Source organism: Varroa jacobsoni, unplaced genomic scaffold (genome assembly GCF_002532875.2).
Source record: "Varroa jacobsoni isolate VJ856 unplaced genomic scaffold, vjacob_1.0 scaffold_698, whole genome shotgun sequence".
NCBI classification, from domain to species: domain Eukaryota; kingdom Metazoa; phylum Arthropoda; class Arachnida; order Mesostigmata; family Varroidae; genus Varroa; species Varroa jacobsoni.
The window spans coordinates 144,426-158,268 of record NW_019213600.1 but is presented as its reverse complement, the minus strand read 5'-3'; the positions used below and the strand labels follow the sequence as shown (position 1 = coordinate 158,268).

General features: G+C 42.2%; 1 protein-coding gene across 1 annotated transcript in view; it reads left to right on the top strand.

The window, feature by feature from the left end:
• LOC111262757 (uncharacterized) overlaps positions 1-13,335 on the top strand; it is an 80,840-nt gene extending 67,505 nt beyond the window's left edge. Inside the window, exons 5-18 of the mRNA XM_022837256.1 lie at positions 4,397-4,485; positions 4,724-4,792; positions 5,026-5,099; positions 5,224-5,398; positions 5,566-5,675; positions 6,163-6,255; positions 6,724-6,851; positions 7,225-7,350; positions 7,666-8,094; positions 8,367-8,561; positions 8,743-9,207; positions 9,767-9,936; positions 10,175-10,423; positions 10,707-13,335. Coding sequence (XP_022692991.1) covers positions 4,397-4,485; positions 4,724-4,792; positions 5,026-5,099; positions 5,224-5,398; positions 5,566-5,675; positions 6,163-6,255; positions 6,724-6,851; positions 7,225-7,350; positions 7,666-8,094; positions 8,367-8,561; positions 8,743-9,207; positions 9,767-9,936; positions 10,175-10,423; positions 10,707-11,645 — 3,311 coding nt within the window. The 3' untranslated portion in view covers positions 11,646-13,335. The remainder of the gene's footprint in view (positions 1-4,396; positions 4,486-4,723; positions 4,793-5,025; positions 5,100-5,223; positions 5,399-5,565; positions 5,676-6,162; positions 6,256-6,723; positions 6,852-7,224; positions 7,351-7,665; positions 8,095-8,366; positions 8,562-8,742; positions 9,208-9,766; positions 9,937-10,174; positions 10,424-10,706) is intronic.
• The last annotated feature ends 508 nt before the right edge of the window (positions 13,336-13,843 follow it).

Here is a 13,843-nt window from a genome sequence, read left to right as displayed (position 1 = left end):
AACAACTGAAGAGAGCAACGATAACAACTTTGTGAGTGGCGAAAAAGAGCTCCCAGAAGGAGCCATTAGACGTTACAAAGCCGATAAAAAGAAGGACGACTAAGGATGCGAAGGTGGCGCCAAAAAGGAAGCTATTCGTTTGCATTTTCATTTCAGTTTAATCTGGTCTTCAGTTAGAACTTCAGAGACAAAACGCTCCAGTTTTGGTCTCCTTTTAGTCCTTGATTTAGATGCTTTTCGTCGTCCTGGAGGACCCGCTTTCAGACCGGTTTTCGCTTATCGCAGTGTGACATTTCTATACACATATATAATGGTCGCTCACAAGTCGATACGCTTGTTCGTATCGGCCGCAGTCTGAGCGAAAAATTCAAATAAATCTACCCAAAGTGGTGAGCGTAGCTGTTCTGCACGGTTTGGTTCGATGACTTAGACCATTAATTAAAGTTGCGGCTGCAGAAATAGCAAGGTAGAAAACCATGAACTACTCTAAATACCTCAATTGTTCTTCAACGATGACAATAATGATGGCTGAGGTCGGTACAGCGATATGGTCAACCAGCTATTTCTTTCATCGCTATTTCATTCTACTCAATTCAATTGTCGTTAATAAAGCGGTTACTCAGTAGCGCGAAAATCTGCCAGTGTACAGAAATATAGGACACGTCTACTTTGGGATTGCTTGTTAGGGCTGAGGACATTTTTTCTGATAGAAGCAATAGGGGCGACCTCATTTAAGACATATCTACAACAGATATCCGAATGAAGTACGACAGCGTTTCTAACGATCGGAATTGTTTAGAAGATGAGTAGAATTTTCCCGAAAGGCTCGGTAATATATTCCGTTGTCGATGGATCTTCTTTGTTGTTTTCGTTGAAGTCTACGTTTCTTAGTAAAAAATCCTTTTAGAATGATTTCCACACTGAACGCGTCTTTGGTTCTATCGTACTATACTGTAATAGTTTACGTGCCCGTAATCGCGCATTACTGCTATTCGTGGCGTTGAGGATAGCGCGCTAGTAACTGTTCGTAAGACGATTTTGAAAGCTAGCACATATCTTCGCGAAAGGGAGGAACGATAATTTCGGTTTATCTCTAGGCTTATAGCCCTCCTTCATATAGTTGTTGTTCATGGGGGCACGTAGTATAAATATCACATCATCAATTGCCGATAGACGGTCTCATCGAAACGAATCGATCTGCTGATGACTTCGTTGATCATTCTGCCTGGCCTTTGTGGTTATCAGACTAAATATTATGATCGCTAGTGCTATTGTATAGTTAATTATAAGCACGCATCTGTGTGCGTGGCTCATCATTGTATCATATAATATTCCAAAAAGCTTATCTTATTTTCGAGCCACTACGAGCGGCCTACGTCATCACCCAGAATTATTTCGAAAACGTTAAATAAATAAATAAAGAAAATCAATTATATTATCATTTTTCTGATCAGTCAGATCTTTTTATTTCTTTATCCTCATGCCGAATTATTATCAGCCGAAATGGTAACCACATGTATGTCCTATGAAATGATATGAGTGCTAGCCGGCGTTTGCTCATTAAATAGGATTATTTGTAGAAATATTGTACTCTGCGAGACTCCCTTGTTCTGGTTTTGTTCAGTTGCTTTTATCACACGCAGGCATGAGTTTCTGACGAGACCTTCTTGATACTTCGACAGCGTTAAGAGATCATATTATTATTACTGTCCCCGATTGCAGTAGAGACGATCTACATGGAAGAGTTTCCGCTCGTTCTATGCACGAAAAAATCGTTGTGAAATAACTGGCAGAGGCCGAAAAAAATCAGTGCGACACGAATGTTCGTGTCGTACCCTCTTTTCAAGTTACTCATAGTACACTGCGTGAATAGTACATGAACAGCTTTGCGGGTAGAGCACCCTGCAGCAAAACTTGCATTCGGGCCTGCCTAAAGCGTCGTACTCGAAACACGCACGCATTGCCTCTGCTATCTCTTGAAATCATTGGTCTTCACGGCAATAACAGAACCAACAACAATATCGAATGTTATCGCCACAGATGGCGTTGTTCTCGGAAACTGCGGGAAAGGTAGTTCGGCGAAGTGTATGAAGTCACCATTTGGTCGATGGACAGAACAGCAAACGATGAAATGATGATCGCTACGTCGTAGTCTTTCTGCCGCGGCTGCCGCTCCTGATGCTAATACTGCTACATTACGACAGCAAAACTGACAGCGTACCAAGTAACTGCTAGCGCGGCCGCTACGGCCGCTAGCCGGTGGCAGTCGTTTGTTTCCCTGACGTCGGCAACCAGATGGCGCTCGTCGGGGGCGCGTCGCGAGCCATAGTCCGGCGGCATCATTTCTATTTTCTTTAACTACTCCTTACCTTTTCGCATCACTTTGTTAACCTCTTTTTTCCTATCCTGTCAACTTGCACTGCTGATAGCCAGTAGAACAGAAGGCATTGAGGACTTGCCATTCGGTAACGTCAAGGCGCCGCCAATGGTCAAGACGGAATGGCGGGTACAGCGGACGATGCGAACGAGGTTGGCCTCAGCCAAAAGTAGTAACAACAGTCCGCCCAATATTATTACCTCAGGCTAAGAAAGGTCGGGATGACGGTGTCCTGTCGAAGGAAAGCGAACCACAGCATAGTTTCTTTGTGCTATTTGCCTGTAGCAGTGTACGACCAACTATCAAGCAGCGCGGTTTAACAGAATGGTAACACAAGACAAGCCAAGAAGAACCTCGAAGCTTTCAGCGCTGACCAAGTATTGCCCCAGATCGGTCATGCTCTCCCTTAATGGAATACTTTGGCTTGTCGATATACATGCAATCATTGTCGATGTTCCTTGGGCCTCCTCAACTATCCTCATAATAGTGGTTGTCGTTAATGTGATTGTTGATTTGAAGTAATTTTCGCAGAATTTCTGGATGCTCGTTTAATTGCATCGTATGGTGTGTGTGTGTGTATGAGGCCGCGGAGGTGAGCACCCTTGAACACGGTAACATTTCAAAAATTAAATTCCTATATTAATGATGCCAATGTATTAACGGTTGGCATCATCACCACTTTCCTTTTATTACTCTCGCTTTTCACTCGTTTTATACATCTATCTGTTCAAAATTGAATGGAAAAACGCGCTTATAACGAGTTACGTGTTGGTCTATTCACACAACTCGTCAGGATGTCAGATATCAAACGAGAATTTCGAAATTTTATGTTGTTGCAATTACTCCTGTTATATCTTTTTTCGGAGCTAGGTTGATTACAGTTCCGAAATCTAGATACCGTACAGAGGTACATTGTGTTTTTAAACTGGCATAGACACATTGAGCCAGAGATATTTGCTAATATGGAATAAATCCTTTTATGACGGTATTAATAAACTATCGGCGACGGAACGACGGTAAGCATATTCTTGCCTAAAAAACGATGGCCTATGTGGAGTGCTCAAGGCCAGCTCGAGCAAGCTGTCATTATAACTAACGTAAAGTGTTTTTAAATCGGTTTTGCGTCTATATTTCATGATATGTGTCACGAGCGCGGTCATCATACGAGTCATCAAATGAATTGCCCTCGCACGTTCACTGAGAACTGGACGCTGTTTAAGGAATCAACGTTGCACTTTTTTCTATGCGAACTTCGGACAAATGAAACGTCATATATTCGAAAATTTTAAACGTTGAAGAGCAAACTTCCAAGGTTCTTTTTTAAGCCAATTTTTCATATTTACTTGAACTTGTCAGTTACTTACATAGCCGGTAGTTGCATATGTTGATCAAAGAAAACCGCACAGTTTGTTTTTACGGTCAGCAAAAACCAAAATCTGAAACACCATTTTTCAAGGTAGAGGAGCATACTTCACTGATGGGCAGCGAAGCCGGAGAGAGTTCAAGGCTTCGAACATCAGTTCCTCAAATTTCGTTTGGGTGTGGCCAGTAGCGATTGCTACAGCTGCACAATGCTCGTGTAAGGCAGTATCATTCGTTTGTAGTCTTCTTATAAGTGCCGACCAGCAAGAACATGATGATTTTGTTTCTGAGCTGTGAAGTTGCTTTTTTTTTCAACCCAATAAAGTTTGTTGCGAATGGAAGCAGGATAACTTCCTGCTTCTATCTCTGCCAGCCAAACTGCCAACTTCAAATCTACAGATTAGTTGATTAGGTATCTTCATGAGCTTTATAGTTGTACTCGGTATTGCCTCGACGCGTTGCTAGTGACACGAGGTGACAGCCCAGCTGCCCCGCTATACATGACCTTTGTCTACTGGATCTTGTTGTGACACAGTAACTACGGCAGCTATACGGTAAGGAAAGAGGCTTAGGCCGCACTGTAGCTCTATATATATATATATATACAAAGCCATAAAAATATATATTTTTCCATTTGGTTTGGGTGGGACATTTCAGAAAACGATCCTCTTATTGACCGAGTATCATATACTGGTAACATCAGTTCCTCAGATGACTTTAAACCCATCGACACTCGGCACGCTAAGGTGAGTCCGTTCGTCTTTACTATATTGAACTCTCTGTTCCTTATCATCGATGTTGTCTAACGGGTTTATTGATTATTCGTTATTTTGTACAATAGAGCAAACTGGCACACATCATGATTCGACTATACTACGATAATTGCGGAAAATGCGGGTATCAGTGAATTTTTATATGCCGCTTAGTTTCGAGTTGTTTGTCAAGGAAAAGCAGAAATTGTTAAAGCCGGGTTTAATTTTTCAGGGATTGTTCAATACTGCAAACGTCAATTACGGTATCCGTCTCAGATGTGCGCCGAATCATTACACAAAGGTAAACGATAATTTTGAATTAAAGCTGCATTTTTTCTTAGTTTATTTAACGCCGTTGACTATTATAAGCTGAAACAGTGGCATGTATTCACGGTTTTGGTTAAATAACGACTCGGTAATGCCCAGTGCATGCATATAAGGTCTTTGGCGACGCGACTTCTTAACTGGTTCCCATTGTATACGCGATTTTTTCTATATTAATATATATATATATATATATATCTTGAATGACAGGACTGTTCACGGACGTGTTCCCCTCGTGACGACAAGTACGGCCATTGGACATGTAACCAAGATGGGATTAAAATGTGAGTAACGAATCCACCTACCTTTTAACATCAGCGAAGCGAAAACGAGCCCATAAATGATGTACCTCTTAGATTATACCCATAGCCTGCGTTCACTTCCTATTCATGTATTACCGTTCTGTAGATGTGCTGACGGTTGGAAAGATGTACAGTGTGATCGGCCTCTTTGTCCTAAATGCAATTTGATGAGAGGCCGCTGTGAGGCACCGGGAAAATGCGTGTGTCGAGACGGGTGGACCGGACCGGACTGCAACGATTGCGTACCTTATCCAGGCTGTAAACATGGGACTTGCGACAAGGTGGCTGTATCAATAGTTTATTGCGCACAATCATATATATTCTATATTCTATCGTTACTTCTTTTTGGTTAAATGTCCCAATGGATTTGGTGTGTCTATACCCCGCGTGCGTTTCGTATTTCTTTTCATCGGAAGCCGATAACCTCAATTAGACGTGTTGTTTTCAGGATAAGCCGTTGACGTGCGAGTGCGAACGGAATTGGGGAGGTCATTTATGTGACCTCGATCTTGACGTTTGTGGTAGGATTTTTCCTTGCCAAAACGGGGGAATCTGCAGGTATATTTTAATCGTGAAAGTCGATTTTTTTTAAGTGCCTTCATCGCTATGATAATCCTTCTATCAGTCAAAGAAAATATTAACTATTTTTTCTGTCCTTGCAACGCAACTTAGGAACTTTTGTTTGATTCGCTAAGGGGGTCAAAGGTTTATCTTTAACTGGGCCGTCTTGTAAGCTCTCAAATAAAATACAATTTTATAGATAGGATTTCCATTCTTGTAGCCTCTGAGATAAAGCCCTTAACTCTTTAAACAAGACCAGAAGCATTTGTTACCGTTCGTCGCCATTCAGGTCATTGTTGAGTCTCAATAAATTGCGCAATGACCATACTTACCTCATTCTTTTTATGTTAAAATATTCACACTGTCTATACACCCCACCTCCTCCCGCCCCCTGCTTTCTCTACCTTTCTCAGAATGACCATTTTTTATTAATAATAGAGTTTAGAAAATAACGACTTGTAATATCAATTTGGCCCTGTTTCAGAAATATCGCACCTAACGAATATCGATGCTCATGTATCGAGGGTTTCTTCGGTAGAAATTGTGAATTCGACAGTAACAGCAAACATCTCTATAGGTAAACCACAAATAGAAACAAACGAAAATATTTATACGTATGTGGGGAAGAAATAATGTGTATGTTTAAATGGAGCGGTAAATTGTGTCACATTTTGATTTTTCCGACTTGGACAATTACAATTGCGCTCACTGCCTATGGTGCGGTGAAAAATAATTTAAAAACCATGCGGGTAAATTAGGTTCTATAATATTCGGGTTGCTATCACGGTAAACTGGCACTAGAAGGGATCATTTTGCAAACTTGTTTGTTGTGCTTGCGGGTCTGGCCGTTCCGACTACTTTGCTACAGTGGCAGGCAAGTTTTCTATACCAAACTAAAGGTGTTTTGCTAAATCTAAAAATGAAGTAGCAGTATACGTCTTATAGAAACTGGCCATATTTAGCTCTATACAGTACATATATAATTCACCATATATACGTTTTGCCGTTATAACCGTCGTCGTACTTCGCGTCCGTAATCATATAGAGCCTGTGAACGTGTAGATGGGTCGCCTGTATGTGCTAATGGAGGGCAATGCTTTGAAGCTGACAACACCAGCACAGGATTTCGATGTGAGTGTGCTCAAGGTTGGGCAGGAGAAACCTGCCAGCAAGGTAAGCCTTTGTCGAACTGTGTCTTCTTCCGGTGCTATCATTTGATTCTTTGCTACCAAAAGAAGATTTTCCAGATTCGCCTTTGATGCAAAAACCTGCCACAGTTATTTTGCAGTTATTGAGATGATATTGAATTTTCGAAATGTTCAAAGACTGCCCCATTGTTTAGACTCTTAGGTGGACAACTAAGCTTTCAGCTAAGCTGTACCAATGCAAATTAAATGTAGATGAACGCGTGGTTCCCTATGAAGATTGATGTCTACTTTCTTAGATAGCACATCCGCATGATGGCGCTGCTGGTGACGTTTGCGCGAGTTCACCTGCTTAACCTGCTTAATAGGTTTTCTAACGGGCTGGTTTTTATCCGATGCAGCACTGACAGCGCTCCCCGGCTGTGCGTCAAATCCTTGTCATCATGGCGGTCACTGTTCAGAAGATTCCCAGGGCAACGCCAAATGCACCTGCACTCCGGGATGGACCGGACATCACTGTCAATATGGTAACGCCCCGTTTGCATCTTCTGTAAATGAGAAAATAAAGAATATAACGGTTTAAGCACGGTTTTAAGCACATATGTAGTTCCTTTGTCAAATGTGTGAACATGTGATGGCTACTGTATGGTCTGCATTTTTAATATGTGGTAATAGTATTATTACCTAATATTATATAAGGTACTTTGCAGTGTCAAAACTTGGAATTTTGCATGTTCTCAACAAACGGGTAAACAATGATCGAAGCCGCGTACCTGTCAACTTACTTGCCATTATTAACGTTGATAAACCCGCATTGGACAATTATAATTCTTCTGTTGCAGACATCGACGAGTGTTCCCAGTTTGCTCCGTGCAGCAATGGCGGGCGTTGTGTGAACATCATTGGCGGGTATAGTTGCGCTTGTCAGGCAGGATGGCATGGTGTCAATTGTACTCGTCCGGTGGATACCTGCCACTATTTACGTTGCCTCAATGGTGGAACCTGTTCCTCTGATCCTAGAAGCGGCCAATGGCAATGCACTTGCCCTCGAGGCTTCTCGGGAAGGCAGTGCGAACTTCGAATTGGACCATGCAGACCTAACCCATGTAACGGAGGGGAATGCCAAATTCTCACTGACGGGGATCTAACCTCAACTAGCGTCTACGAGAAAAGCTCGTCCGCTAATTCTTATCGGTGCACCTGTCCGATTGGTCGATTCGGTAAAAACTGCGAGCACTCCGAACCAGGATATCGGCCCCAGCAAACGAAGCGTAAATAGTTTATCTCGATTAAATGTTTGCCTTTTGATTTTTTTGTTTTGCTCATAATTTTTTGCTCTATCTATGAAAATGATATTTTGCAATTGATTTTCTAAAAGGTAAGAAAATGCTGCCGTGAATAAATTTCAGTAGAAGTAAATGAAGCTTTGCTGCACGCACTTCAGCTTCAGCTCTGAGAGCTCGAAAAGTCCACTGTAAAGGATCTTCAGGGCAGGTTATCAGTTTTTAGACTAACAAACGGACATACTGTTCATTGTCTTCAGTGGAATACGACGGATGTTTGGTAGCGGTAAGGCATCAGCGTTTTGGCCGGGTAGAGTTCCTTTCGACGAAGATCTGTGGACCGCATGGCCATTGCGTATCCGCATCTGAAGATCGGAATTCCGGTGGTCCAGCGAGGCATGGAGAGTTTCGCTGCGAATGTGATCTGGGATATGCCGGAGAGCAATGTCACATCAGTAAGTGTTATACGCATTGGCGTTACTTTAATAATAATGCGCAAACTACAGTTTACGGTTGTGTGGTGTGACTAGACCTTTGAATATGGTATATTATGCGTCATTATCATTACGACATTGTGCCAGGTTTGCGTCGAAGTCTAATACGTTGGCCATTGTGTTTCATTTTTTTTCATCGTAGATATCGACGACTGTGCATCTTCGCCGTGCGTGAATGGTGGCACCTGCCTAGATCGGGTTGGGTCGTTTACTTGCGCCTGCCCTCGGGGCTTTATTGGTGAACGATGCGAACAGCGTGTGGACCCTTGCGACGGTTCACCCTGCGGCCTTGGCGAGTGTGTACCGCTTAAGGCCGATGATTTTTATTGCCGTTGTCCTTCTGGCCTTAAAGGACCGTATTGTAATCTAACTACACCAAGTCACTGTGCGACTTCACCTTGCGAAAACGGTGGCACATGTCAAAATATCGATTCCATGTTTGTTTGCACCTGTACATCTGACTTTGTGGGCAGCCGATGTCAACAACGTCGTCGGGCTCCCTGTGAAGCTGGACCGTGCCAAAATGGGGCAACTTGCGTAAATGTCGACGATGAAAGATATCAGTGCTGGTGTCCTGACGGCTTTATTGGCCCCCTGTGCGAGCAGAGTGCGTATTGAGATGAGTCCAGTAAATGATGTTGATTGATTACTATAATTAGGAAAACGTTTGAAACCATTCAAGATGCGTGACCTGAGCAATAAACAGCAGTTTCCTTTATGTTAGAATAGAGATTTAAAAGCAATAAAGCTAAGTATAACACCGATACTTTCTACCCACAAGGGAGTTTCTCTAGTGCTTGTAGGGGGTGTTTCTCTTACAAGGGTTGGTATAATTTAAATATTCCTGCGCCATATAGAATTTGTAAGTTGCGTCCTACTGATTAATAGCTAAATGATAAGCCAAAACATCGCGTTACTGATTTGTTTTGCAAATTATAGTAGACTTTGCTATTTGCAAGAAGTTGTTTGGTTTAATTTTAGCTTGCAAGTTTTCCCTTTTGTTAAGTGGTGCAGGTTTGTTTATCGGATCTTTTTATTAGATTAATGTTTGATTACGCATATTTAAGCGCGAGGTTCAACTATGTTAGTGTTAATTGAAACTTTGCCATTGTTAGGCGAAATTATAGTTGTCGTCTTTAATTCTTTTTACATGTTTTTCATTACAGATATTAATGACTGTTTGGGAGCAACGTGCTTCCACAATGCGACGTGCATAGATAGCGTGAACCGCTTCAGCTGCTTATGTACCCCCGGCTTCAGCGGTGCTGACTGCCGCCTTGATATCGATGAATGCTTGTCTGCTCCCTGTCATGGTGGGGGAACCTGTATTGATATGGTATGACATTAAAAGACATTGAAGCGACCTAACAAAATTATAAAGGTGCAAACTTGCGTTTATATTGTACACTTCTGCTGCATAATCAAGCGTGCCGTCGATTGACGCACTAATCATGTCTTCAAATATTGTCACTGGTAAGGTCAACGTTGTTGAATATATTGTAGTCTTATCCCTTTTACCGGCTAACGAGTCGCTTGACGACAAATTGCTAAACACAGTTTTTGTCCGGTTGCAGGTCAATGACTTTCGATGCGTTTGTCCTCCTGGTCGAACGGGTAGAAGTTGCGAGGTGCTTTTGGTTCAGCTTGCAAGTCCGACCGCTATTTGTCTGTATAATGAACGAAGTCACAACGTTGGTGATGCCTGGTCTGAGCCTAAACAGTGCTCGACCTGCCGCTGCTTAGATGGAGGTCAGATTCTCTGTGAAAGGCAGTTATGTGACACTGACGAGTGTGACCTTGGACAGCCGGATAGTTCTTGCTCCGTGAGTTTGACAGCTTTGTACAAGATTTTAGATGTGGTACATTTCTCTGATCAGTTATATTTCTCATTTGCGATAACCTATAACAGCCATAACGTACGTAACCGTTTTTTCGCAACAAAGAGCCACTCGTAGCTAAGAGCATGCGCACGCACACATATGTAGGTGTTTAGAGATATTAGATCGAAATTCGATTGAGCGTTGGCTTGTCTGCAATCGTTTGTTTGTACACGAATTATGTAAATATAGGTATCTATATAATTCGCATGGTAATTGTCGATTACAGTCAACTGAGTTGGAGTGCGTGTATACAGAAGGCGAAACATGCTTTTCCCCACCATGCCGTCCTCATTCCGAATGCCGACCTCGAGCGGATGCCCGAACAATAACCCCGATGGTTTTCTCAAAACGCTGTGGCCCTAACGACGCCTCAGGCTGTCCGGCTAAACTTGCACTGGATTTCTCAAAGCCCACAACAGACATTGAAAACGAAACAGGGATCAGAGCAATTGATGGTTTTACAGTCGAATCGATATGCGCGCACGTCAGTCGAGCGTTGTCGGGGCACCAGGGTCACCAGTTGGCCGTTGGGTGTGTGGCGCGATCAAGAACGATGCTTGAAGTTCTATTGTCGCCACTTCATACAGGCGAAGAACTTATAGCTGTTTTACAGGCGAAACGTCTCGCTGATGTCATACGAACGCGAACAAGTAATTCTTCAGTGCTGAATTCTGTATCCGAATTGGGACTTTACACACTGAGGCCTGCAGCATCGTCAGCTGCCCAAGAGGCGATTTCAGTATATCTGATTTGCATTAGCTTGCTGCTACTTCTGCTGTTCCTAGCAATTCTCATTCTTGCCTACAAGATGTGCCCTCGAAGGCAGCACTCCCACGTAAAAACAATCCTCCACCCACTGCCAACAGGTGCAAATAACCTTCGCCTAATGCAACCGCCGATGCGCAAAATAAACAACCTATCACCTTACGATGAAAGCAACGCCAACCTCAATATATCAGAAAGTGGTAAGGAGATGGCTGACTTCAGCATCGGCAAGAGCCACTCTCGCTGTTATTATTATTCGAGAAACAACTTCCACGACGATTTGAAGAAGGGTAAACGGGTAGACATACCGCGGGTTCCGACATCGACAGCGAAGGAGATCAAAATTAATGATGGTGAAACCCCGCCTTCATTAATTGTGAAAAATGATTGTAATTGTTAGTTAATGATTCTAGCAAGAAATAGCAGCGTGTATTTGAATAAGGGACAGGAGTGGATCTACGGGTAGGACCCGCCTTCAGGGGAACGTTAATGGCATATTCAAGATGTAAGGCTGATATGTACATATCGAGAAAGTCTCAAGTACAAGTATAAAGCCACGACGATACGCTGATGACGACGCTTCTTACAAGGACGACCGAAACGTGGAAGCGTCCAAGATGAACAAGGTACAAGAATTCGTAGGGTTCGTATAATTGTCGTAGTCCATGTACAGTGTGTATTTGGTTATGTTTGGCCCCTTATTTATTCATTTTTCAGTATTTGCTTATACCATTATTACATTTGAATTAATTACGCTTTTGCAAGGTGAAGCATTGAAGACGATGCCGGTCGAGAATATGGTCGAGCATAGCATGGTCAATAGACGTACTGTGCCTTCATCGATACTTCGCCTTTGATTTCTTATTGCTTTTAGTGTGTTGTCGGTTATGGCACAATTTTCTTATGCAGCTTTTGTGTCGATGGAGAAATTATTATATTGCTTGAATTTATTTCCTTACGGTCATTCTGCTATATGGTTATACGAACTATTTGGCTCCTGAACTACACAGGCGAGGTCATGTTCTGCTCGATCAGATAGAAACACCAAATTTCTTCGTATATGAAACGTACCTGATGGTGTTACTAGGTACCATATACCGGAGACAAGTCACTAATATATTAAACTTTGAAGTAATAATAATTGCTCGCTAAGGTGGCTAATGGACTAGTGTAGTAACAAAGACATAATTTAAATGTAAATAGTTTAGATTATAGAAACGCAACGAAGAACGCGAACGACCGATTCGAACTTGATCGATGAAACAGTATAGATATATAAGTAGAGCTAAATTTATTATCGTAAAATGATTTATTGAGAAAAAAAATAAACGAATTAACGAAGTCGGGACGACTACCATTTTCCTGGAATTGCTAAATGATTCGTGTGATCACCGCAGAGCCAAGTGCGTTCAACGTGCGGATGCGTCTAGATTCACTGTGGGTGATGTAAGTACAAAAGGAAGTTTCACATTGTAAAAACTAGCTTATAATTGTTGTAACATGCAACAGTCCCAATCTGTGGAAGATGTTTTTTAACAAGCTTGTAAGTTGTACTTTTTACTTTTGCAGCGGTGAAAGTCCCAGAGCAGCAATGTTAGCTCTCCTAAAAAAATGACTAAGCGTTAAATCGTGACGTAACCGCTTTTTCGTACGCGTTTGATAGCGTGCGGATAAAGGGCAGGTATACGGTTGTTCTGAGAAACTCGACAGATTCTATCGTCCCGATCGTTAGATTTTATAGTGAGCAAACTATATTGGACGTAGGTAACAGCACGTGTAGGCACGCTAAGGCTGGCCAGGGTTGAAATTCACCAGCAGAGATAGAAATGCGTGCACGGGGAGGTAATAAAGAGTATTTATGCAGATGTAATGAAGGAAGAATTAAAGGAGCAGCCAATAGAGGAAATAATAGACGCGATAGTACTTAGCGGCAATGATGCTGCTGATGGTGTCTTCATCAGGAGGACAAATCTGTTGTACAGAGAATGTTTGAATTAAGCAGCTTAACCTAATAAATTATCGAAGATTGTACATACTAAAAAAATAGAGAAATAAAACGTATTTATGTTGGCATGAAATGAAGAAGCAAAGTCATAAACTTCTTTTCCTTTTTGTTGTTAAACTGGCTTCCTACCTAATGTTTTTCGGCAGCAGATCGTCTAGCGTGAATCGAACAATACGAACGGCTCAATGATACTAACAGTATGTAGATATTAGGTTATCCGGAATCCTTTAGCGGGTCGGTTAAAAAATTTCTACAGCTTTGAAACCATGCGAGGTAGAACAGCTAGTGTATGCAAGATATATTCCTTCCTCTCTAAGCACGTCAGACCTCGACAAGCTTCTCAAGAGCTGCTTACTTGTGATTTATAGTATCGGGTTGAATCCCTTTATCAACTGCTTGCGTAAGGGAATCGACTCTAGTATCAGTTTAACGCAAGTAAGAGAAATAACAGATCTGGATGTGGAGAACACGAGGTCTGAGGCTGTCGGTGTGTTTTGCTTTCCTTGACCCACAAAATAATAGAAGCGTCGCAACGAGGTCATAGCTTGTCGTCAAGCGGCTTACGCTATATGCCGTCGACTGTCATGCTTCCC